Source organism: Cavia porcellus, unplaced genomic scaffold (genome assembly GCF_034190915.1).
Source record: "Cavia porcellus strain 051 isolate PalLab524CR breed Dunkin Hartley unplaced genomic scaffold, mCavPor4.1 scaffold_2, whole genome shotgun sequence".
Classification (NCBI taxonomy): Eukaryota; Metazoa; Chordata; class Mammalia; order Rodentia; family Caviidae; genus Cavia; species Cavia porcellus.
The window spans coordinates 89,120,231-89,145,125 of record NW_026947485.1 but is presented as its reverse complement, the minus strand read 5'-3'; the positions used below and the strand labels follow the sequence as shown (position 1 = coordinate 89,145,125).

The window sequence follows — 24,895 nt, the reverse complement described above, 5'->3', positions numbered from 1 at the left end:
GGAGTACAGAAGTAAAGCTCCACAGTACCTTGGCTGCTGTGGTTATACCAGGTGCTCTGATTCTAGACAAGTGAGAAAGCATGTGAAAATTGAGAGAGGGAATTGTATGCTTATCAAAGGGCTCTGGGTTGGAGCTAAAAGAATACGTATCATTCACAGCTTTTTAGAAAAACAACCCTTTCTACCAGAGAAAAATCAGTTCGAACTAAACCTTCAAATCACTGCACAGGAACGGGTCCACTATCAGAGAGCAGGAAGAGTGTGTGCACGTGGCCTGGAGGATCACAGAGCAGCTGTTCCTATTGTCACAAAAGAGAGAGGCCCCATGATGCAATCAGCTCTTGGCACACTTTTGCCCTTCGGGTTCCTCCCGAAGCTTCTGTTTTCTAATGCGCTTGGGAGATCTAGCCAGACTAGACGCATAGCTCAGAGTTAAATGGGGCCTCTTGTTCTCCACCTCTCCTTTCCCTGGCCTCGCCCCTGGAAGGTGTGACGGAGGGCTGCCTTTGGAGGAGGAACCCCAGTTATATCCCTGAATGCAGAGGCTGAGCCAAGCCCTCAGGTCAACATCCTGGTAACTACTATACTCGAGACCCTCAGCCCAGAAGGGTCACAGCCCTTGATCTTTCTTGGGGGTTTGGTCCTCTTTGATTTGCTCTTTCCCAGAAATATCTGTCAGAGATCCACCAGAGAAATGCCACTGACATAAGACTTGAACTCAGATGTATCCAGAGGTACGAAATCCAAATTTTGCCCCCAAATAGAAAAGCTTTTCTCACAAAACTCCTCAGCTAGCCATACCTGCACTGAGCTCACAAGCTGACTTTCATGGTAAGTAAGAACAATCTCTATACACTCTGGCCCCGCACACAGATCCCCAGGCATAGCCGGAGTCCTAGTTGCTCAGTCTCTCGTAAGTGTGCCATGTCAGGAGCATTCTAAGAGCCCCACACACCATCCAGAGAGCATGCAGAAGAAAGCTCGAGAACTGGCTGAAAATTAGGAGGGAACCATGTGGAAATTCAGTGATACACATTTTATAACCAAGTGTGATAGGGAGTCAGAGGTGCTTTTTCAGGTTCTTGCAGTGCTTTCTCCTGTATCTTCAAAGGGTCAAAAGAAAAAACAAGGCTGCACTTGGCAGAAGGGGTTGGAAGAGGCAATGTTTTATTTCAATAATTAAAGCCCTGACTAATAGCACATTATATTCTCAAATGCTGGCTTTTTAAAGCAGATTTGAACTTTCACACAATCTGTTTTTAACACTGGCATGCATACCTCTATACTTATATACTGATAGTAGCTTTGATTCTAATACTTAATTTAGAAAATTTGCTAAAACTAAAATGTTAAATGCATACTACAACGAAAACACTGCCTAGTACCAACCAGATGGCTTGTATTCCTTGGAAAATTATGTAAAACATTTTTGAATTAGGATGGTAACTTCATTAATTAAAGAGCTCCTTCTAATTATAGATAAAGGCTACTCTTTGGCCCATAGCAGTGTTCCCCTAATTTGCCTCTTAGTAAGAAGCACTGTATCACCCACCCTCCAGGGCCACCCCGATCCTTCCATTCTGAAGGTAGGAATCACACTAACATGACAAATTATTATGAAGTATTAAGCTAGTTCCAAATTCACACTACTAAATAACAAATAAGTTTTGGAATTGGATTTTATAAAAAGTGTAAATGAGTAGAATTAGTTCATTTCCAACCTCACACTACTAAATAACAAATGGGTTTTGGAATTGGGTTTTGGAAAAAGTGTAGATAAGTAGAATTACTTCATTTGATGAGTTCTATAATCCTTTTAAAAACCACAAAGTACTTTGCAAACCACGGTGTTATCCTCACAGAAAAAGATGTACCATATATGATATATACCATATATATATATACCATGTACCATATATTGGTCCCTTCTTGCCTAGTTTGTATGTGAAAAGATGACAATTGCTGTTTCTGTCTAAATCTCATTAAATAGTCATTTAAAAATGCTCAACTAAAACTTTACATAGATTTAGAGTCAAAGACCTTTTGACCCAAATGCAAAAGCAACTTTTTTTTTTTTTTTTTTTTTTTTTACAATTCTCCCTATCCAAAAAATATAGGAATTTAAAATATTCAGGAAGTCTTTTTGGATCAAGCTACCTGCCTTTTGACAATGGTGAACAGGTGAATGAAAGTTTATCAGCAAGTTCATAAATCGGTTGGTAGGAAAAGGGTGGCCCGGTAACCCTATGATCAGCACCAGCCATGGTATATCAAGGGCCACTGTGGGAGCTTGAAGTCTGCGACCTCCTAGCATCACGCCAGCTTTGTGAGGTTGGCACTGTATCACCACCCTCTGCAGCTGGGGAAGCTGGGCATTCACTTCTCACCCTGCACCTCTGGCCCTGCACCTCTCACCACAAGGGCTGGCTCTGGAGTCTGTTCTCCAGCAAGGCCACCAGCCTGTATGCTACGTGACACAGTAACTGGCACAGCAGCCATGCAGTCGCTTCTATCCTACTGACACCAAGAGAAAATGAGGTATTGGAAAATATAGTAAGATCCATTACACATTTAGATATATCCAGCTTGTGGTTCTGCTATTAAACAGAACACTATAGAATACGGCATCTACTTTTTTTCTCTGTGTATCTCTAAAATAACTCTTCATGCACTTAGAGTAATTGAGAATCTGAATTCTCTTAAATTTATTAAACTGATCTGTCAGCACATACAGATTCTCTTTTTCTCTTTTTGTTTCAGTACTGGTAATCAAACCGAGGACCTTGTGCTTGCCTGGCACGTGCTGTACGACTGAGCTTAGTCCCCAGTCCAACAGGTTCTCTTCTACCAAGGTTTTCCTTGGTGCCCAAATAGTGTCCTCAGATTAATTTTCAAAAACTACACTGCCTTTAACCAAGTTTTTATAGACTTAGAAGAATAAGAAATTGTAAAATCTAAAGGTTTTTTTTTCAAAGTTATTTTACACTGAAACGTTCAGAATTCCATTTAGGTAAATTTTCAAGAGAATCAACCAGTTTAATGCTAACTCCTCAGAAGGCACCTGCATATATTTGTGGTTTGATTTTCTTTCAAATAAGAGCATCCAACTTTAATGTGTTCAAAATGATTATTCTTCATCCTTGATTTTTTTTTTGCCAATTTCACCTGAAGGCAAAGAATTTTGTTGTCATTAAAAAGCTTTGATAAATCTCAAGAATAGAATGCAGAATTAGCCATGGGTTTAGTAATAGATGGCTCAGAAAGGTACAATATGACTTTAATCTAACATTACATATATTCTACAATTCACTAGAATTTAAATAATTGTCTTAAGAGTTTTATATGTTTTTTGGCCTATTAGTCTGGTTGCTAAATCATATAAATGATTTATATTTTTAACTTTATAATGACTTTAAATAAATAAAGTTGGTGCTGGGAAAATAAAAGGAACTGGAGAAAAGGTCAAAATAATTAAGGAGTTATGTACATGTACCAGTTCCCTATAATGAATGTAATCATATATTGAAAATGTGTACTAATAAAAATTTGTTTTAAAATCCAATGAGATTTAAGGTGAATGAAATGTGACAATTCTTTCATAAGTATTGCTACTATTTTCTTAACTTTCTAAAAATATAACTGATATTTTAAATGAAAGCCTGTATGTTTTTATATTTTTGTTATGTAAGCTTTCTCTAGTGGAAATCTGTTAGAGAATTAAACAATCTGGGCAACCACTCTATTTTAAAATGATTGTATCTTTGTACTTACTCTTTGTCAATTTATTTTTCCATGAGAAAAAAACCAACATTTAAATGGTCCAAAAAGAAGCTGATAAAATTACTTGTTTTTTGTAACTACATTTACAAACTTAGCTCACTGATTTTTTGAGATAAAAATACCACAGGGAAGTAAAGACAATCAGCTCTCCCCTCCCACCCAAACTCAAAAGTGTAGGTAAAATTATTAAAAGTACTTTAAGAATTATCTTATTTTTAATGCATGGAAAATAGGAAAATTATCATTCCAACATTGGAAATATATACTACAATTTATGAATGCCTAATTATCAAAATAATGACATAGTCATGGTTAGATGCAATCTAGCAATCTTTTATAAGATGCAACTACAATGATCATTCCTGTTATATATTACATTCAATCCTCATTAAATTAAGCTATGTATAAGTGCCATTTGAAATAAACATTTAATATTGCAATGGGGTCATAATCTGCTACTGTACAAGCACAGCATGCAAGTAACAAGGCCTTAACTGTAAAATGTTACTATCTTCCAAAAATCCAAAGAACATGAAAAGTACATACATAGTACTAAACATCAATTAGGTTTAAATGACTTTCTTAGTAAATAAAACGGTATTGTACACAGGAGCTTTGGATATCTCTGTAATTGTTCTCCATCCTGTAGTCACCCTAAAGTTAAAAACTGCAATTCCAAATCGATCCGTGAATGCTACTGAGCTTTAATGAAATGTTAATATTCAGACACAAATGATTCTGTGTTCCAGAGTGAAAGCTGTTTCCTTTTATTTTCCTTTCTGCCATAATTCAGAGTTCTGAGTCATTAGGAACGTGCTGAATGTAGCCAATGATGAATTTTGTTTTTTAAAACTGGAGACTCTCTCTCATGGCACCAGTGTGTTCATGTTGCAACAGGGATCCTGCTGATACCAGACGATGCTCTTTTCTGTTTCGATTCAACGTGAAGCAGTTGGCAAGAAGGAACTTGGGTCATATAATAACTTGGGAGCTGTTACCTCTAAAATACATTTCATAACATTTGTAGAAGGTAAATAAAATCTAGCAGCTAGAAGCAGAAGGCCAAAAGAAAATGACACATCCTTACAGAAACGTAGATAGATCATTTAAGTTTGAGCCAATGATTTCTAGGCAATTAAAAGTTACGAGATGGGAGCAGAAGCTTGCAGACTATAAAATATTTCAGCTTTTTTCAGGTTGTGATATTGGAGGCTGTTTTTGGAAGAAGGAGAAAAATTGATTGCTGGACAGGCTTTTCCATGCTCTATCAGCTCTGATAATGAGATAGGCAGTTGGCATGGACTACAGGAATGTCCTCTATACTCAGAATTCTAATTACCACTTGTGAAATGGCACACATGCTCTAAATAGACTTATTCTGATCTACATTACAGTTAGATAGAAAACTGTTACATTCTTAAATCAAGTTTGGACATGATATGGTCATGTCAAATATTTAAATATATTACCTGCTGTTATGGTTTGTGTCCCCCCAAAGCCTCATGTGGTCATAAGATTTTTCAGAGGTGGCTTAATCTAGAGTGTGTGATGCTGGGATTAAGTGTGTGATTAGTAAATCAGTCCATTGATAGGTTTGGCATAGTTCTGGCTAGGATTAAGGGTGTGAGTGCTACACCTACCCTAGGTCAGGTAGCCAGCATATAATATAAAGTACAGAAGGATTCTTGTCTCTCCCTCCTCTTGTTTTTGCTGTCTTCCACCACCATGAACTGTTGGCCTTCTGCCTTGGAGCCAACTGATTATGGACTGAGACCTCTACAAACTGTGAGCTAATTAAGCCTTTCCTCCTTTTAACTTTGGGTGTCAGGTATTTGTCTCAACAATGAGAAAAGTAACTAAGATACCTTAATTCCACTCAACCTAAATCCTGCTTCCAGTTACAGTGAGATAAAATACTATTTAAAACCACTGGGATGTGTTCATCTCCTATTCATATACAGGTGACCTAAGATGCTTATGAGGCAAAACTGTACAATTTTCATCTTTCAGGAATTATAAAATGTCTTTCTTTAAAGTCTTGGGATATAAAGTTGATTTATATGAACTATATATTTCCATCTGCATTAAGAAACAATATACATCTTTTTCCAGAGTAATTTGATGTTAGCTATGATAAGCCTAAGATACAGTAGTCGTAAAAACTGACTTTACCACCTGTGACCATCAATACTGTTACTTTTATAAAACTCATGAACATTCTTTGGCCACTTAAGACATTGCCCATTTAGAGGGAAGTGTACTTGGACCCTGGATTATACAGAGATTGGCCTCTATAAATGTAAAGTTATAGAACAGCTTTAACGGAAGTCATTTACAAAGTCAGTACAGAATCTACAGGAAAGATTTTCATTTCTCAGACACAGGTTCCTTGACGTGTGGAGAGGTGTTTTCGATTTCGGACTCCTGATGTTTTATCTTTATTATCTGAAGTCTTCTGCTGTGAAATGTCTATCAGGGCACTGGCAATTGCAAGGCCTGGAAGAGAAAGCAAGAGGCATTTAAATGCTTATTTAGATATTTCTGGGAGGGGTGGTGACAGTGGTGTTTAGGGTCCATCTTCGTACAGTTTCACAATTTGTCGTGAACGTCAGCTGCTCATTGGATGTTATCACATAGCGCTTTTCTTACACGAAGTCTCTCATAACATTAATCTAACTTTGAGTAAATTCAGTGTTTGATGAAGTATCACATTCAGTTGTGGATAGAACTCCACACCTTAGTTTTTATGTGTGAATACCATTTGTTCTAGATACACCAGAAATTCTGAAGGTTTCTTACTGGGTTTTTAAAAAAATAAAACTCATCATATTAATATTATTTTTAAAAGTTAGAACAGTTTTATGTTTATAGAAAAATTAAGCCAGTATTGATAGATGATTATCAAATACAACCCATACTTCACTTAGCTTACTGTTTGTGTTGTGCAGTTCTATGGGTTTTGACAAATGCATAATGTCATGTTTCCACCATTACACTGTCATATAAAGTAGTTCACTGTCCAAAAAATCCCTGAATTATTCTTTTTCAAAAGTTTCCAGCAAATGCTGATATTTTTCTTAAAGTCTCTATGGTTTCTCCATTTCCAGAAAGTCTGTCATATAGTTGAAATCGAAGAATATGTAGTCTTTCGGACTGGCTTTTTCACTGAGAAACACAATTTTTCTCTGATTTGGATGTTGAATATTGCCCAAAGCCATGTATTTCAGGCTTGGTCACCAGAGTGGTGCTACTGAGAGGTGGTAGAACATTTGCTAACTATACACAGCAATGGTTCAACTCTATGTCCGCGTTTATCTTAGCTACGCGAATCATTTTAGTTTGGTTTTTTTTTTTTTTTTTTTGGTGTGTGTGTGTGTGTGTGTGTGTGTGTGTGTGTGTGTGTTTCAAGGTTCTTAAGTAAACCAAAATGTTTCAAATTACTATATTGTACTACCAGGCCCAGATCACTTAGCTTTATTTAAACAGAGGTCAAGAAGAGCTTCTGATTTGCGTCTTTCTCTCTAGGGTCTTAGATACTTGACTTTGAAGTGAGGTGACGCAGTCCCTGAGCTCTCATTGCCATCTTCTCCATGCGGTGCTCTTAGAGAAAGATCTCTCCTTTCACCTTACCCCACATAAGATACTAAATTATTTTGTTCCTATGAATCAATTTATTCTAGGTAAGCTTCAAAAAATGATATGTCCAGAGCAGAATTTCAGAAATGTGTGAATAGAAAGAGATGCCAATGAAGATGTTGGTGTATATGAGGAAGCTCATCTAGACCGATGCAGCATTGTGCAAGTCACGGGAGGCACAGCTTGGGAAGTCTGTACAAAAGCACCACACAGGCCATGAGGGTCAATAACACAGGTTGTTAGAGTCCCTCCAAGAAGATTCTGGTGATTTTTGAGCCATTTCTGAACCTAACTGTAGATGGAAGTTTGAAAGTGAGGTAGGAAAACAGATGAGAAGAAATATGGCCAACAGACTAAGTCTCATATTTAAGATGTTGGGTGATGAAAATGCTAAGAGGTCAGCAGAGTCAGACTAAATGCACAGGACCTGGATGCCTGTGGTTACGTGGGGGAAATGATTGAAAACAAGAAAGGATGTTTGTGGAGAAGGAGAAACTTAAGATGTTAGAGAGGAAAGGGATTGAAAAATTGCAATAATCATTACTAAGACTAATAATACACATTTACCCTTGAGGCCTGCTGTCAAGCATCCTTCTCTTTCAAGGTATTAAATGTTATCCTGAATTTCTTAGAAACACTGCACATTTAAGGTTTAAATAAAAATTACATTCTTGATCTTTTACAAACTCATGTGAGCATCTGAAGTATCCGATACAGAAGTTTTCGTCTCATCCTTCTGTATCAAATAATTATTTTCTTACTTCTTTACTAGGTGGAGGTGAAGGGCATTCATTAAAAAAAGCACAGACAGTGATTATGCTAACTGAAAACATTTCCACAAATCTCTTGGAATATTTCTGTCATCATCTACAACTTCCCGTAATTTCATTCCTGGCACCATTTTATCTAGAGACAGCCAACTATGACAAATAATATATGTCTTCTTTAATGTGACAGAGACCACTTAAACTAATTTCGATGATCACACCATTCAAACATGAAATCATGTTGTTCATTAAACTACTGCATGACCTAGTCCAAAGGAGCTCTGAAAAATAATATTTTCCTTTCACATGTGGCTGCAAATGTTATCCTAACAGAAGACATAGAGCCAGAAGAGAATCAAACCATTTGGATTGCCAAAGTGGGGAATTCTATACTAGTTTAAAACTGTCACCTATCTTTGTATTTTAAGATATATGACGTTCAATGCTTAATTCAACTCTCTCTTCCAACATATCTTGGGTTTACTACTGCTTTTGAAGCTTGGAAACACATTTAGTTGAAAAAAAAAAAAACCATATGTCAGTTCTTAACTTACAAATAAATCAACAAATCATGCTTAATTTAACAGCTTTTTTTCTTCTCCTATGAAAATCTAACAATCAACCGTGTTTTCAGGTTCTCCTTGAAAGGCAGTAACTGGGTTGGGAAACCTTGCATTCTTCCAGGCAATGACATTTCAGTGTGTACTCTGTGAGCTCACAGAGAACACTTGGGGTCTCTTGTCCAAGATCTTACAAAGGGGGTAATGACAATTTCATTCAGAGTTAACTTGAGTCCTCTACTAGATGACATAGCTTATAACCCAGTATGAATTATTCAACTTTATAAATCTTAGAATTTAATTATGAATGATACAGAAACATAAAACTTTTGTGTGTACACCTACATTTGTATATCTACCTTGAGTATAGTAACTCCAAGTATATGAGTGCATGCATATACTTTGAATGTCAAATTAAATTAAAGTTTTTAAGTATTATTTTTAGGTTTTGCACATGGTGAATTTCCCCAAAGAATGAAGCGGAACAGCCAGAAGACGCTAGGTTCTCTTTCAGCATGAGAGGACCTGCATACAAGAACAAACAGAGGAACAAGGTCCCTGCCATTCTGAGTTCCATGTGGTGAAGATGCATTAGAGAAATGAGGTATGCGGAGGGAGTAAACTTTGCCATTTTGCTTCACCACACTTTGTTATTGTAAGGGATCTAATTTTCTTAACTGATAAAAAGAAAAGTAAACTTAGTGTGCGTTCCAGAAGACAATATTACTTCCCCAACACTTAATCATACTATTTATATGCTGGTGAGAGAATAAAGATACAGATCATGGCTAGTCCACATATAGAAACAGAAGCCTGATTCATAATCTACAATACCATACTGGGAAAATCAACTCATTACCTACGAAAACCAGCACAGGAAGCCAAGGTCCTATAAGTCAGACTACCAGGACTTCAAACTGCTATTTCTAGTAATAATCTATGAAGATTGTCCTCTGAAGGTCAAGATAACTGACAGCTTCCCTATCTGGTATTCCCACTTCCAATTTAGGACAATTAGAGAAAAGCAAATCTGTAGCTCTAACCAGTTGTAGACTGCATCACTTCTACTCAGCCTGTCCATGCAGCTCCTTAAGCTAGCACCCTCCAGCCCACCGGTCTGAAGTGTCCCTGTTGGGTTCTGAAAGCCTTCCCTCTCCTCTGCCCGTCTTTGCCTGTTGCCAGAGTGCAAACCACAATGGATCAGTCTTTTGCTGTAGAAAGCACTCAATGAATTGCTCCTATTTTGCTTGCTCCTATTTTATTGGTCTTGATTTATTTACAAATTGGCAATGATAGAAGGGTAATGAGATCTTTTCCGGATTAAAAAAAAAAAAAGATGTGCATCAATAAAATAAGAGCACCGTAGAAACAGGCCCATTGTGGTTCCCCTTACAGTGCACACTTTTTCCTGGCCTAGACTTCCTTGGGAGTTTTCTTGGATGGGAAGTTTTCTGGAAATGACCTGTGTGCCTTGTGCCCTAGGTCGAAGTCCCAGTCAGATCCTGTGCAGTGGTGCATGCTGAGTTCCATTAAAATCAGGTCACTCTAGAAGATCATTTTTCAAAACGTCACACAAATCATCTGATGAAATCCACTTATTGTGTTCTCTAGGCCTAGCATAGTTCTTTGTTATCAAAGCAATACAATTAACTAGGGGAACAATTCATTATTTTAGACTGGCGGTCTAAAGGAATTTCATTTACCATGTCAAGATGATACACAAACGCTGTGGGCTAGCAAAATTTACATCAAAATATACCAGTAGATTCAATAAAAATGTTGAGGCTTGAATATTTATTATAAGCTTTACCTCTTTGCACTTTTAATTCTTAAATACTAGACATTATGACATTTAGATTATTTAAATATGAAGTACAAGCCACATAAGGAAGAAACAGAAATCTTCTGTTTCCTAGTCCATTCCCCTTGGCCTCTGGTGCTTCATACTGATGCTTGCCAATGTGGAACCTGACCAGGATGCTCTGGGGCATGTAGGCAGGGCCAATCTGAAACAAGCAGATTTTTTTTTTTTTTTTAGGACTATCAGAATTTCCTTCAGCAAATGAACACAATTCAATAATCATAGAGTTGGATACCAAGTTGCCCCAACCATTTTGTAGTAGAGCATACTAAAATCAGACCTTTACCTGTAATCATAAAGAAAACAATATTTCTTTTCTAAAATTTAAATATTTTCTCTTTAAATATGTGCAAACATGCCCTAAAGTGAAAGCAATATAAATGATGAAATGCTAAATATTTAAATGTAAATAGATCTTTTTCTAGACCACTAAATTTGCAACAAAAACCACCAAGGAGAAATATCAGGAAGTTAGTTATTGTAGGTAAAACTCTAGTTTTCCCTAATGGAAATGAAGTGGTAATATTAGACTCTAGCAGTAACAATCTAATCATAAAATTACTGATGTGTGTTTTTTTACAATTATGCAGAACAATTAATAAGTACAGTAATAAAATACTGCACAGCAAATGAAATTGCCTTGGAAAAAACATTCTTACTTTATATACAAACATAGCACTTCCATTTTGCATTTGAACAAAAGCCTTAGAAAAGTCATTCATTTTGCAATGCTCTCCTCCCAAGTCTGTGTAAAATCAGGCACAACTATATATTTTAATTTTCCAGGAAAACAGCTTCATTAGGCGTGAAAGGTTAATTGCAGGTTTAAGTGGAGTTCAGGGAACGGGTGCAGGGTCTGTAGTGAATTGCACAGTCTGCTTCGGGAAGACTGAATGAGTGCTATAAACTGTTTGCCCCACTGAAATGTTTTACTACCTCATTTACTATCTGTCTTCTTTTACTGCTTGTATTTGTAGTTCTTCTAAACCTGTAATGGCTACAGTTTTATTTCACTGTAATCAGATTTAAATGGAAATACCATGCTGGGATGTTTAAATGTTTTCCTTCTGATTGTATATTGCTACATACTACTGATCAGAGTCTCGGCTATCCTTCACATGATTAAGAAAGTGACTTTGGAAAACTTTGATGTTACACAAACTCTCACTATCAGGCAGACTTAATTTAACATTCAGTGTGGCCACTCTTGCCAATATGCAACTAGGGCTGGATGCATAATTAGGAAATATGCATTTCCATTTCAATTTATCTGTTGGAAGACCAGCACAACTGAAGTCATTATTAGGCAAAACTCCAAAGGTTACACTGTTGAATAAAAATTGAAATACTTCAAATGCTAAAGACAGTGGAGTGACAAATGGACTATTCATATGTGTCTGAGAGTTTAAACAATGTTTCCCCTCACCTACTACAAACCAGTGATGACTACAGATGCCTGTTTAAATACAAATAATCATTTTATTCTGATTATAAAATTTCATTTGGCCTTTAACTCACCGCAATATTTACAGTTGCATTTAAAGACATATTGTTCAAGATGTAAAAAATATAATCCTACTCTAGCACCACAGATTTCTTGCCCAACACTTTCTGTAAGCCTGCTAGCACTCTCTCAATTCTGCATTGACCACCCCTCATTGTTGGGGTGTCATGAGTAAATCATGGTCATTACTGTCTCAAATCATTGTTTAATGCAAATCCTATGGTTTTTAGCAAGTGAGGCTTCTTTTAGACCTCATTGGTTCTAATTTTAATTACATATTATGAAATTTTCCCTGGTTCATTAAAATATTTGCTGCCTTTATAAAAGACCCACACACATTTATAAGAATTAGTCTTACAGCTACCTTTCTCTGTTAGTAAATAAATCTGGAATTCAATGAAAATTCACTCTTTCAAGATCTACTGGGAAAATATATTCTAGTCTTTTCTTTTTCCAGTTACAAACAACAATTTCAATATGTGATCACCCCTTATTTTAAGCCCCCATCATCCTTAGCTTAATTTAAATGCTTATCACTCATTGACAAAACTGAACCATGGCAATGTAATCACAATGTCCGTGTCTTACTTTTCATTTGATGATGCATTTGTATTTTAGTGTTCGAGTAGTAAAACGTTTTTGATAATTTTAAATTAAATAAAGCTATACATGCAAAATATTTTATAAAGTATGGCACCAAATTAATTAGCAAGTTGTAAATGTCCAGAAAACTCCAACATTCTAAAAATCCAACAGTTGTTTGAAGAGTAAAATCAATGAATATCTTCTTGAGTGCCTACTATAAAACAGGCACTGCTCTATACTAAAGATTTAACAGTGAATGAGACAGACAAAATATAGAAGCCCCTGCCCCTCACAGAGCTTGCATCAGAGTGTATGAGTCACATGTATTCTTTTCACAGAGTTAAGGTGGAAATAAAATGCAAAAGACATAGAAAGGTGCTGGCACATAAAAGCCCAAAAATGTCATTGTTGTTGCCTCCTCTTTCTCTTCCTCTTCTCCTTATTATCTGAAAAGCCTGAAGCCAAATAGGAAGTGCAGACAAAATGCTAGCACTGGAAGAGTTCCTAATTCTTGTAGTAGCAATGATTCACTCACTCATTCCAAAACCAGTATAGCTATTCTGATTGGAATGTCAAATAGAGGGGAAATTGACAAAGAAGATAGACTCCAAAAGTCACAGGCAATGATTCAGGCAACAATGGAGGTAATAAAGCGTTTGTTCTCAAAGCAGAAAGAATGAGCTTAGGAAGGTATTCATGACTTACCTGTTGCCCACGCAATAGGGAATGTGAAAATGTAGAAAGTGATAACAAAATAGAGGAAGTAACCATTTCTGCTGAGTAAGCATGTTTGTGCTATTGAAAAATAACAATGAATAACTTCTACCTACTTTTGAGTATAAACAAAATAACTTTTTCATTCATTTTCTAGGCTGGTCCTCAAAACTACTCTCTTTTAGTGGGTCAGCAAGCTATTTTTACACTGGCTTTCACAAATGGCCGCAATGAGGCACAAGCCCAGTAAATGCCTCATTCAGCTCACATTCAGCTGTGGCAGTGAGGGGACCCGAACTACGGGATCCAGGCCCCCTAGCCATACTCTGCTCACTTTGTGGCCAGAGTCATAGGAAGGAAACAGAGGACTGGGCAAAAATGTCTTCTGAAGGAGTTCAAGTCAAAACGAAAAAGAGAAACACATAACGATATGAAATTAGTATGGTTAAAGGAATGGATTAACTTGAAGGTATTACAAACAGCAACAATAATAGACAACCACTGTGCTGCTAACACTGATTAAAAGCCTGCGCTAAGCTAGCCATCACCCTCAGGATTATATATGCATTGTTGTATCATTGTCTGCCAATAGAAGTGGATGACAGTACAGGTCAAACTGATTAACATGCGTTGAGGGCATATCATGGGCAGTAATTGTTTTTTAAAAATATTAACTTAAAGCAAAGAACCAAAAGCTCCCAGATTTGCTAATGATTGCACAAACACAACAAATCCTGTGATGTAGGCACTGAGCACCAGGGAAAGAAAGATAGGGATATCAAAATTGAATATCCTCAAAGGAGATAATCTCTGATCTAAAGGTTTTGTTTTGTTGGTTTGTAATGCTGGAGATTGAATTCCAGGCCTCTCTAAACTACATATGCAGCTCTTTTTCTTTTTACTTTGAAACAGGGTCTCACTAAATTGATGAAGCAGGACTTCAATTTGCGATAAATTCTCCTCAGCTACTCACCTCTAACGGGGAGTAAAGGTGTAGATATTCATGCCCAGTTTGAGTTGAGGTTTGAATGATAAGGAACTAGTCGGACCAACAGTGGCAGGAGAGCGTGGTGTATTTTGGACAGGAGAAACTCACAAATTCAACAGCAAAAACGTATTTTGGAAAATTCAGGACATGCTATGAGTGGAATAGTAAGAGTCTGCGAGAGATGATAGAGAGCTAGACAGGAAAGGATCCATAGAACAACCTTATGGGCCAAACTAGAACATCGATTTTAAATCTTGATTTAATCTTTCTCCAAGAGCCATGAAATGAAATGAATTTAGAGAGGCATGATCAGATTTTTATTTCAAAGAGAAACCTCTAGTGGTAGCATAGAAGACAGGCAGGAGTAGGAGGTGAGATACTATTACTAAGTCAGTTAAGAAGGCAGTAATAATGAGAGAGAGAAAAGAGGTACACAGTACAGGTATTTAGGAGAAACTATTATAGGGGATGAAAATAGAGTGGAATATGAAACAATTCTTATTTCCCTGCTTGGGTACAATGATGCACACCAATATTATTCACCGGCAAAGGAAGAACCAAGGTATGTGGGGAGGCAGTGGCTCAATATTTTATTTCTAGACATTGTGAGTTCACTGACTTTTGCACGTCTTACAGCTGTGTAGTTGGATATACAGGTGTGAAGCTGCAAAATGAAGTCTATTCCAGAGGCAAAGAACTGGGAGATATTTGCATGGATGGAATCAGAAGACTTTGTGTAGATGGGTAATGTAACTACTGCAGTAGTTAAAAACCTAAACTATCACTGGTTTAACAAAACAGAAATTAATTTTTCACACTGTTTAATGTCTCATATAGATTGGTGTCAGGTTGTGTGGCAGGGATGGGAAGAGAAACACGTCCTATGTGTGTGTTACTCAGGGACTCAGATTGAAGACACTTTGCTACCTCTGCCATCTTCAACCAGCTTCCCGAGTTGTCCTCATCATTGATGTGTAGGTGGCAGGTGAGAAGTGAGAGTGGCAAAGGCACACTCTTTCTTAAACCATTTTGGTCAGATAATCACAAAAAATGTTTCAGCACCGTTAGTAAGTACTGTCTTCTGGTGCCAACCCTACTTCTGGGCTGTGATTGATGCGGATATGTACATCTGGGGGCTAGTATTCTCTGAATTAGGGTGAATGAGGCCACCAAAGCAGAACGAATGTGAGGCGAGATCAACATAGATGGAGAATATTTACATTTAAAAAATGTATTGAGAGAAAAGACAATTGCTGTTAATTCTGCTTAGAATACTCCCTCTCCTTTTGAACATACTTGTCCTCTGGCTTCTGCCACTTTCTGAGCAGTCCTGAAAGTCTTTCATGAGCATCTTTGAGTGATAAAGGTACGCCAAGCCTGTTAAGAGACAGCCACCGGAAAGGCCGATTTGTAAAGCATCACAGGGTATCTTCATCCATCTTTGCACCAGATCTGGAAAAATGACCATGAAAGGCAAATATTTTGAATAGAGTCAGGATAGCAAGGAAACCATGGCAATAGAATTAAAGACATTTAGAAAGCTTTTCAGAACTCTTCAGAAAGTGGCAAGAACAGTGCAATAAGAATGTTGAATTTGACAAGGGGGTCTTTCAGGGAAGATTAATGACAACGAATTTTCTACTGTGATAATTTTTTAAAAGTTAAGCATTAACTATATTTGTAAGTCGTACTTCACAGAGTGAGAAGGAGAAATGAAGAAGAAGGCTGATAGTGGAAAGAACAGAGACTGATCAGAGACTCTGTAAGGAAGACTTAGCTATAACATGTGGATCCTATTTCTGTTTGTAGAAAATAGCCCCCAATTCCATGGCAACTCCAGGCCAGCTGAGTCTGTGGCTTCCAAGTCTTCTTGACTTGAAATTCACAGATTTTCAGAAATCCTTTGAGATTGAGATTTTTCTTGGAAGGAAGTTGGAATAGGTGGTCACTAAAGTCACTTCTGTATCTACAGATTTATGACTGAAGCTGCCTTTCTTCTGCAGGCTATCAGCAAAGCCCAGACCTCTGCTCATGTATGTACTCATGTGTGTACTCATGTGTCCTAAAAAGAGCTGTCACAATGTCTCTGTGAAGTCAGGCTGTCAGCTGGATTCAGGGGCTTGCCTGACGGAGAAGCATTTAGTCTTGCTAGTGAAGGTCTGGGAAGACTAAATATTCTTCTGTCAGAGTGAGCACCACACGGGTAATACAATATTGGGCATGGTTTATACTCATTCAATATGGCTTCTATGATGCCGAGGACATTAGTCAAGAAGCAGACTACAGTCTTGGCTCAGGGAAGTGAAGAGGATGGGCGGTGTCAAAACTCAGGCTGGCACTTGAGCTTGATATGGCAGTTTCTGAGCAGCCTGGTAACATTTTTTAAAATTTCATTTTGTTTACATCTTAGTAGTTTTGTTTCTATACCTCTGTATCCTTTTTGATTAGGAACACAGTGAAATTAAGAACTATTCATTTTTCTTTTGCAATGCTTAAAGTAGGACAATGTTCAAAAAGTATTACTTGCATGAGAATTAAACAAGGTATCATGGAGCTGTGTACTGCTTAAGAGAAATCTAATTAGAAACTTCAGGTCTGCTCCACCCCACAAAGTATTTGGCAATAATAGATCAACCCCTTATGTTTCTCTCATCCTATATTTAGTTGCAGAAAAGTCACCTAGAGCAGGTTGAGAGTCAGCCAGCTAGGGGCAGAATGTCCAGGCGCCACTGTGGCTACAGTTCATGCTGGTCCTGACAGCCACCAAGGGAGAGAGGGATCTGCAGGTGCTGCTTCCTGTCCTCCCAGTATGTTATCATCTTTTCCTAAGCTCAGGACAGGATGAGTTTAATTCAGAAAGTGTGAGCCACACATACACACAAGCTTCTGACACACAATCATGGTCCACATCATCTCTGAACAGGTGTCAATATCTGTGGCTTTGTGAATGACATTGATGAAAACTGCAGACAGCTGCCACACTGGCATGATGTCAAACAGCATGCAACTCAGCTCTCCTCAAATGCCCTTGGAGAGGCTTTTGATAATTTAGACCAATTTTGGGAGCCCTCTGGAAGCTCCCCTTAGATGCTAAAGGAGTCACTTCAGTTTCCCTGTCATAATCTACCCCTCTCAGGATATTTGTGCAAAGTTAGACTCAATACACATTGTTTTTGTTTGTTCTCTTTTCTTTTGTCAGAAAAACATCTCCAAGAAATTAGACAAAAATTTTAAATCAAGATTAAACAGCTTTGGGTAGTGATGTGCATCATTGCTTTCCATAGCATTTGTGAGAGAGCATGGCAGTGCGGGAGACAGACACAGCACCACACAGTGTGCAGACATACCACAATGCACAGTAGAAGACAAGCTGTTATCTGAGACAATGAATGGTACTGTTTTCAACAGTGATGTTCCTAAGCTCAGAGACTCAATCCTTTTCAGAATTCCAAAATTAAAATAAATAGAAAATATACAACTATCTCTGCAAAGTCAAAATATTATTTTAACAAAGTCCATTGATAAGGCAAATCTATGCCTACTGTACCGCTCGACCATTTCAAAATTGAGAGAAAAAAAAACATACTATGTTGAATTATGCAAATCCTTACTTTGGCCATTTAGATAAAATACAAAGTAATATGCTATACAGAATCATGAATTTTCCATTAATATTATTATACATTTGTTAGACCTTACCAAAATTTACTACAGATAACTTAAAGCCAAAGACATTCTAACCAAAAAGAGGCCTGTGCCACCAAATTGAACCTTGATAATTTTTTTTTGCTAAAGGAAAAGGCAAAATAAGTGGACAGTATATTTCTTTTTAGTTTTTTTTTTTTTTGGCATTTTAAAAATTGTATTTTAAAGAAGATAAAAGGAAAAGAATAAAACCAATCAAGATAAACTAGTGTATGTGATACAGGAATTCAAAAGACTACAAAATCAGCAGTAGTTACCATAATACCTTGTCTTCAAAACAGCTGCAGATACTTTCCAACATAGTAAAAATCAAACAATAGAACAGAAACAATAAAAACAAAACAATGAATACAACAAAAGACTTCAAAGTAAGCTAACAGTAAATCCAAAATGGCTATCATAATATGTCTTGCTGTCTTTTAAATAGCTGTTCATGCCATCAGAATTTACATAATCAAACAAAAGAGAACAAAACCCAACCCAGGAAAACAATGAAAATGATATGGTTTCCAGCAGGGACCGCCTTCTCGTGAGGCCTGGTTCTCTCCCCACCCCCACAGTCCGCCAATGGCGTATATTTCTTGAAACAGACTTGAAATCTTTTCTGTGATGCTTGCAGAGTGATCTGAGACCATGATTGTATACATTCTCTCCAGTAATTCAAAGCAGGGGCTTTTTGGAAGTAGTTTGTTTAATTGATCTCCCTTAATCTAATAGAGCATGGTACAAATAAAATTTTATTCTCTGAAGCAATTTTGAGAATTTGACAGTGTATCACATGAATGTTGAACCTTCTAAGTGAAACAAAAGCATCATTTTGGCCCACTTTGCCTTTGGGAGCAATCAAAGTGGTCCCTGAGTTACTATAAATTGAGAACTATCACAGAGTCAGTACTGGTAGGGACCATTCAAACTCCACAGGCAGATAAATCATGGAAGGAACTGAATTCAGAGTGAGCTGGAACTCCTTGATGTCATTTCCAGAAGGATCAACTCTGCCCTGTGCTCACACCTAGGTTTTTCCAGACATAAATAGAATTCTCAGACACAATGGCCATCATCTGTGCTGATTGTCTGCTCAGTGACTCACTTGGAATCTGTGTAAAGGATATCTTGGTAACCACAGTTTTCTCAAGGACAACGATGGAATGGGCAAAGGCATGGATGGAGGTAGAAATTCTTATTAGTGTGTCGTTACAGAATGCCTACTGGGAAGCCAACCAAAATGTCATTTGTGGGAGAGACAGGAGACTTTGCTCTCTTTATTAGGCACATTCACTGTGGATGCCATCCATCTACTTTCAGTAAGTGGCTTAGCTGGCATGAAGATGAAAAAATTTGCTTTCAGGTCAATACAGGAAATCACTTATGATCATTTGTTGATTACAGAGAGATCTTCTGAGCAGTAGGCTTTGAGTTGCATTCTGTAAAGGGCTTTCATATTAGTCTTGCTCTGAGATCTGGGCAAAGGGCCAGTGCACCACCCAGCTGCCTCTTTCAGTCCAATGGTTGATTAGTTCCCATAATTAGAGGAAAGACTTTTTTTAGATAAAGAAAAGAAACTTATAATATGATTACATTTTAGAGGCATTAAATCTAAGTGAAGTGTAGCATAAGTTTGGTACTATCTGGTTTTGAAAATTATAATTTCAAATTTTTCTATCATAAACTTTTTATTAAAGTAGGAGAAATGAAGATTATAATTTTTATTGCAAAGGTATGTATAACTCACCCAAAAACAATGTAAAAGGGGATCTTGAAAGGACGTATGAATTATTTTTAATCAACTGGTACTTTTTAAGTCTCCTGATTTTTTTCTTTATATAAAAGACTATGCTTTTAAAGCATATGAAAGCTGGGATCATAATGATCCGAAGAAAAGCAAGCTCCCTGTGAATAAGTGCACATTTTATTTAACTATACTTTGTTCTTACGTAATTTCCTAGAGTTAGAAATAGCAAATAAATTGTTTTTATTTATTTGTTAAGTATTAATTGAGAGAAGATGAGGAGAGGCAAAGAGCCACACCACCAAAGGACTACCTATCATTCCATGAGAGCCAGAATAACTTGCAAATGGGATAACTCGGACCCCAGTATAAAATCCAAGGAAGCAAGAAATTAAAATTTGGGGAGCAAAGGCTTTATTTCCAGGCCTGGTGACACAGCCTCCAGGAGCCAATTTGGAGACTGCGCACCTGACAGCTAAAAGTCAGGGCTTTTATCTTGTAAATCCACAAACAGCTGCTGGTCACACAATGTAAGGAAGGGGATGGGGGTGTGGCGCAAACAGAAAGGGTGATTACACATCTTGGGAAGGGCAAGATCAGGTAAGGGTAAGCAAGTCTCCCTGCATACAAGCAAGTTTAGATAAGAAGAAATCTTGTTTTTCTTAGCAAAGAATAGAGAATTCTAACAGCAATTAACAACCTTAGTTACCTTACTTTAGCACCACAACTGTTATTTGTAGAGGTCAACAATGGTTAACATATCAATTAGGTAAGACTTTTCAATTCTTTACAGAGGAGAGCATTGATTAACATATCAATTATGTTACCCAAAGGGAAAAGGAAAACATACAGTAAGGCCAAGTTACAGGTATTGCTATGATACAAATATAACGAAGCTATTTTTGTGAAGAATAGTACAATCTAATACAATCTAATGCAATTAACACAATTTGTGACGGGCCACCGTGTAGGGAAGGGGGTTGTCAGGAGCTATTACCTCAGGCCTTTGTTTTATGGCCTTTTGGGAAGTTAAAATGTAACCTAGTTAGATGGGAAGGGGGAAGGGGAGGGGAAGCAGCAGGCAGCGCTTATCGGCGCCATAGTTAAGGGGGCTTAGGTTATAACATTCCCCTCTGATGTGCAAAGACAGACAATCAGGGTATATGAAGCAGATTTCCACACTCAAGCCTACACATTGTGTCCATTCAAATTACTCATGGTTGTATGTTTAGAGTACTCTGACCTTAGGATTGTGAACAATGTTACCTGTTAACAATGCTAAGTGAGATGCTGGAAAAGAAGTGCGGCTGTACCTTTGTATAAAACTTTGTATGTCCAGAGCTGACCCCTTTGAATATGTTAGCCAAGTCATGCCTTAATTTAATTTTAATTCAAATAAAGCCATTGATTGAATTTCAGATGTTTGACTGAACTGGTCAGACTGGTTTCCACTTGTGCTGTCCTTGATGGAGTTTATGCTGGGTTTGTGATCCAACCTGAAGTCTTGTTGCACTGCAATTCTGAGCATGGCCTTTGTGCCTTGTGTTACTAAACATGGGACAACTTCCGGGGAAAAGGAAAGTGTTACTAATCTCCAGGATTACTAAAAGTTAAATACATAGTTCAGTATTTTTAACTAATTGAGGGAAATTCCCATTTAGCAGAAGGAAATGACTTATGATGTCATGAGAAAATAATTCTATTCTAAAATATGGATTGCTGGTATTCAAATGTGAATTCTACATAGCTAATCAGGCATAGCCATACCCTGAGACTTTTGGTCTAGAGGAAAGGCTTCTAAAGCTTCCTAAAATGGCCAGTTTTAATATACAACAATTTAGGATTCATCATGAATCTTTAAGTGGTACTTCTTTCATAGGGTATATAACCTTTCTCAACATTTATATTGGGTTGACATTTGAAAGTAAGGTGAACTGAAAAGAGAGAAATACATTTTTTAATATATAAAAGCAATCTGTTCAACTTTTATTGCTAATATATTGACATATGTTTTTTCCAGTATTATTCAAAATTAGCTAAGAGATAAAAGTTCATATTAATTATCCCATAATGTAGCCTAATCACTGCTGACATTTTGAAAAAATATGTTAAGAAAGCCAAGATAAAAGCAAAAGAGGATGGAAAAATGTTACACATGTTCATCATAGCCTGTAATGTTCCTCCATGAAATAACTTTCCCTTAAAAACCTGACGATAACCATGACTAGAGGCAGAAAAAACTAATTAGTTGCACTGACCTGGCTAGGCCATGGGCTCTTCCATTTGTCACACTTCTCTAGTTCATTACATGCACATGAGCAAAAAAGGTTTTGGATGTGGTTCAGTTTTCATTTCATTATTAATTTTTATTATTTTAATGTATGACATAAAAATAGAATAGAGTGCCTCAAAAGATTTATGCTTTATATCTCCCTTTCTCAATTTAAACAATGAGACCTAAAATTAAATGAAAGTTAAGTTCAGCTTTTTAAATTTAGCAAATATAGCTAATTTTAATATTAAAAAGGAGTATTTAACATTAAACAAAAATTTATAAATCCCAGTAAGAAATAAGTGTAATCAAACTTAACACCTGTAAGTTTGCCCTTTTTACGGGGCGTGGTGGGGCACACCTGTGATCCCAGCACTGGGGAGGCTTAGGCAAGGGCTATAGCTGTAAGTTTGAAACCAGTCTGGGCTACATGGTGAGTTTAAGGCCAGCCTGAACTGCACAGAAAGACCCTGTTTTGAAAAAACAAAAACAAACAAACAACTCAGTACATTTTCCTTTTTGAAAATATGAGTGTAAATTATCCCCTACAGTTTTAGTCAATATAAAAAGCTATAATTTCCCCTTGGTGGAATGAATGAAAACCTGGTTGTAATATAATTGTGATATGAAAAGTACAAGATACTGATTTTCATTCTCTTATATTTCTCAGGATAACTATTGAAAATGTAGTTTGTGAATATTTAATCAAAGAAAAGTACAAGAATTCAATGAGTTAGAAATCCCTTTGTTTCTCATACCATTGAAGTGTGAATAAATAATCTTAAAACTACAAGAGACTCAAGTTCATGGGGCATGTTTATAACATCTATCTCAAAATCTTATTCTACTAAATAAAATGCTGTGTGTATACATATATATATATATATATATATATATATTACAATAATCAGTAAGTTGAAAAATATTACATTAAAACTACACTAGCACTTTTTATTACCAATATGAACAGAAGCAAAATATTTATTTCCCTATTTTAAAAATCTATTTTCTCTCTGGCTTCTAGCTGAATATTCAAACAAGAAAAAAAAGAGTAATCATCCAGAACTAAACTGAGAACCCTTAATTTGAGATAATTAACTAATCAATAAACAATTCTCCTTCCCAGGACAAACGGAATCAGACAGTTATTTAAAAACATTACAAATTTTCATACAAGGTAATTAATACAGGCTGCACTATGGAAAATTACTTTTTAATGACTTTCTATCATAAAATTACATAAATTTTATGTATGGAAAATCTTATAAAGTCAATTTTCTTTCTATCCAAGTTATTAAAATTTGTGTTTGAATAGTTTGTTTCATTAACATTGAATCAGTTACCTTTAATTTATATTTAAAAAAGACTGCTATGTTTTACACAATAGTTTGCATAGCTTTAATTTGCATTCATGGGAAAACACAATAAATTAATTTTCTTTTTTTGGAAAGAGTTTGACAAAATCATCAATGTTGGAAAAACTGAATTCAGTTTTCTTTATTGTTTTCCACAAAGATACATGTAGATAAGAGACCACTGGTTTAATATTCTTTAAATAATATGAGATACAACGATAATAATGGGATATTCATAGAACCAGAGAACTTTGGAGCAGAAAAGATCCTTTGAAATTGTCTAGCATAACCACAAGGGAGAAGAAAATTAGTCTCCAAATGCTCTACAGATCCAGGAAGTGAAGAGGGAATATTTTCATCTTTGCCATGGTAAATCACTATCAAATTAGAATTATTAAGGTGTCTTTTTAATTATTTTGGTTCCACCTGAACCACAACACTTTTTGGCCCTTACATTTTGAGGGTATAGTTAAGAGTCCAGAGATAATGCATAACATGAAAAACTTCCTGCAGAATTTGGGTATTTAAAATATAACATAAAATTGTTCCTAATACTTACACTGTGCACTGATTTATTTGATGAATCAGTGCAATGTTGCCAAATACATTTATAAGTTTATATCACTGTGAAAAGATTTGGATCAAGAAACAGCAAAAGAAATGTATTGCAAATATGTCTGTTATTTGCTATTTGTCCTTTTTCTTTTTTTTTTTTTTGGCATTGGGGATGGAACTCATGACCGTGTGCTTGCAAGACAGGCAATTATGCTGCTGAGCTAAATCCCCAGCCCGGTCTTATCATTTTTTAAGCTTCAAATTTTTGTTTTTACATATGGTATCTATACAATTCCTATGCCTATATATGCTGACTGGAAAACTTTTTGTATTGTTAGAACATAGCAGGTTTCTCATATGATATTATCTATTGCTTTTTCATTTGAATTTTTGGGTATTAAGCAAATACAAAGGAAGTTATGAAAGCAATCATAATCACAGTATTTTTAGCAAACTTTCAAACTTCACTAATAATTTTAATGAAGTATAATTTTAAAATTTGATCTTTAACATACATATATATGTATTACATTTGTGCAGACAGGTATAGTATGGGGATACATGAAGACATTAATATAATAATTTAGATTATGGAACTCTTTGTTACATTACTTTATTATCATTAGATATACTCCAAACCCAAGTCACTACAAAATAATCTTTAACAATTGAAAAGTTTTTAAAAGTCATACATTATGTTGGATTTATGGGAATGAATTATATTCTCCTTTTATGACAGAGTGAAGACATAAACACTAATATCCTTAATGAAAGGAAGAAAATGACTCTGGTGACCCTTACCATGCACACTATTTTGCTTGTATTAAAATTTGAAATTCTTTTCACTCCACTGGATCTTTGTTTCTCTAGAAATTGTTTCTTTC

At 36.3% G+C, this 24,895-nt stretch overlaps 1 protein-coding gene across 3 annotated transcripts in view; it reads right to left on the bottom strand.

Moving 5' to 3' along the window:
* Positions 1 to 1,150: 1,150 nt before the first annotated feature.
* The window catches only part of Atrnl1 (attractin like 1), an 833,524-nt gene continuing 809,779 nt past the window's right edge, over positions 1,151 to 24,895 (bottom strand). For 2 of the 3 annotated variants that reach the window (XM_063244803.1, XM_063244801.1), the window contains one exon: positions 6,188 to 15,847. In XM_063244803.1, the coding sequence (XP_063100873.1) occupies positions 15,618 to 15,847 (230 nt within the window). In that variant the 3' untranslated portion in view covers positions 6,188 to 15,617. Of the gene's footprint in view, positions 15,848 to 24,895 lie in introns of all 3 variants that reach the window. The other variant, XM_063244802.1, reaches the window with a different exon arrangement.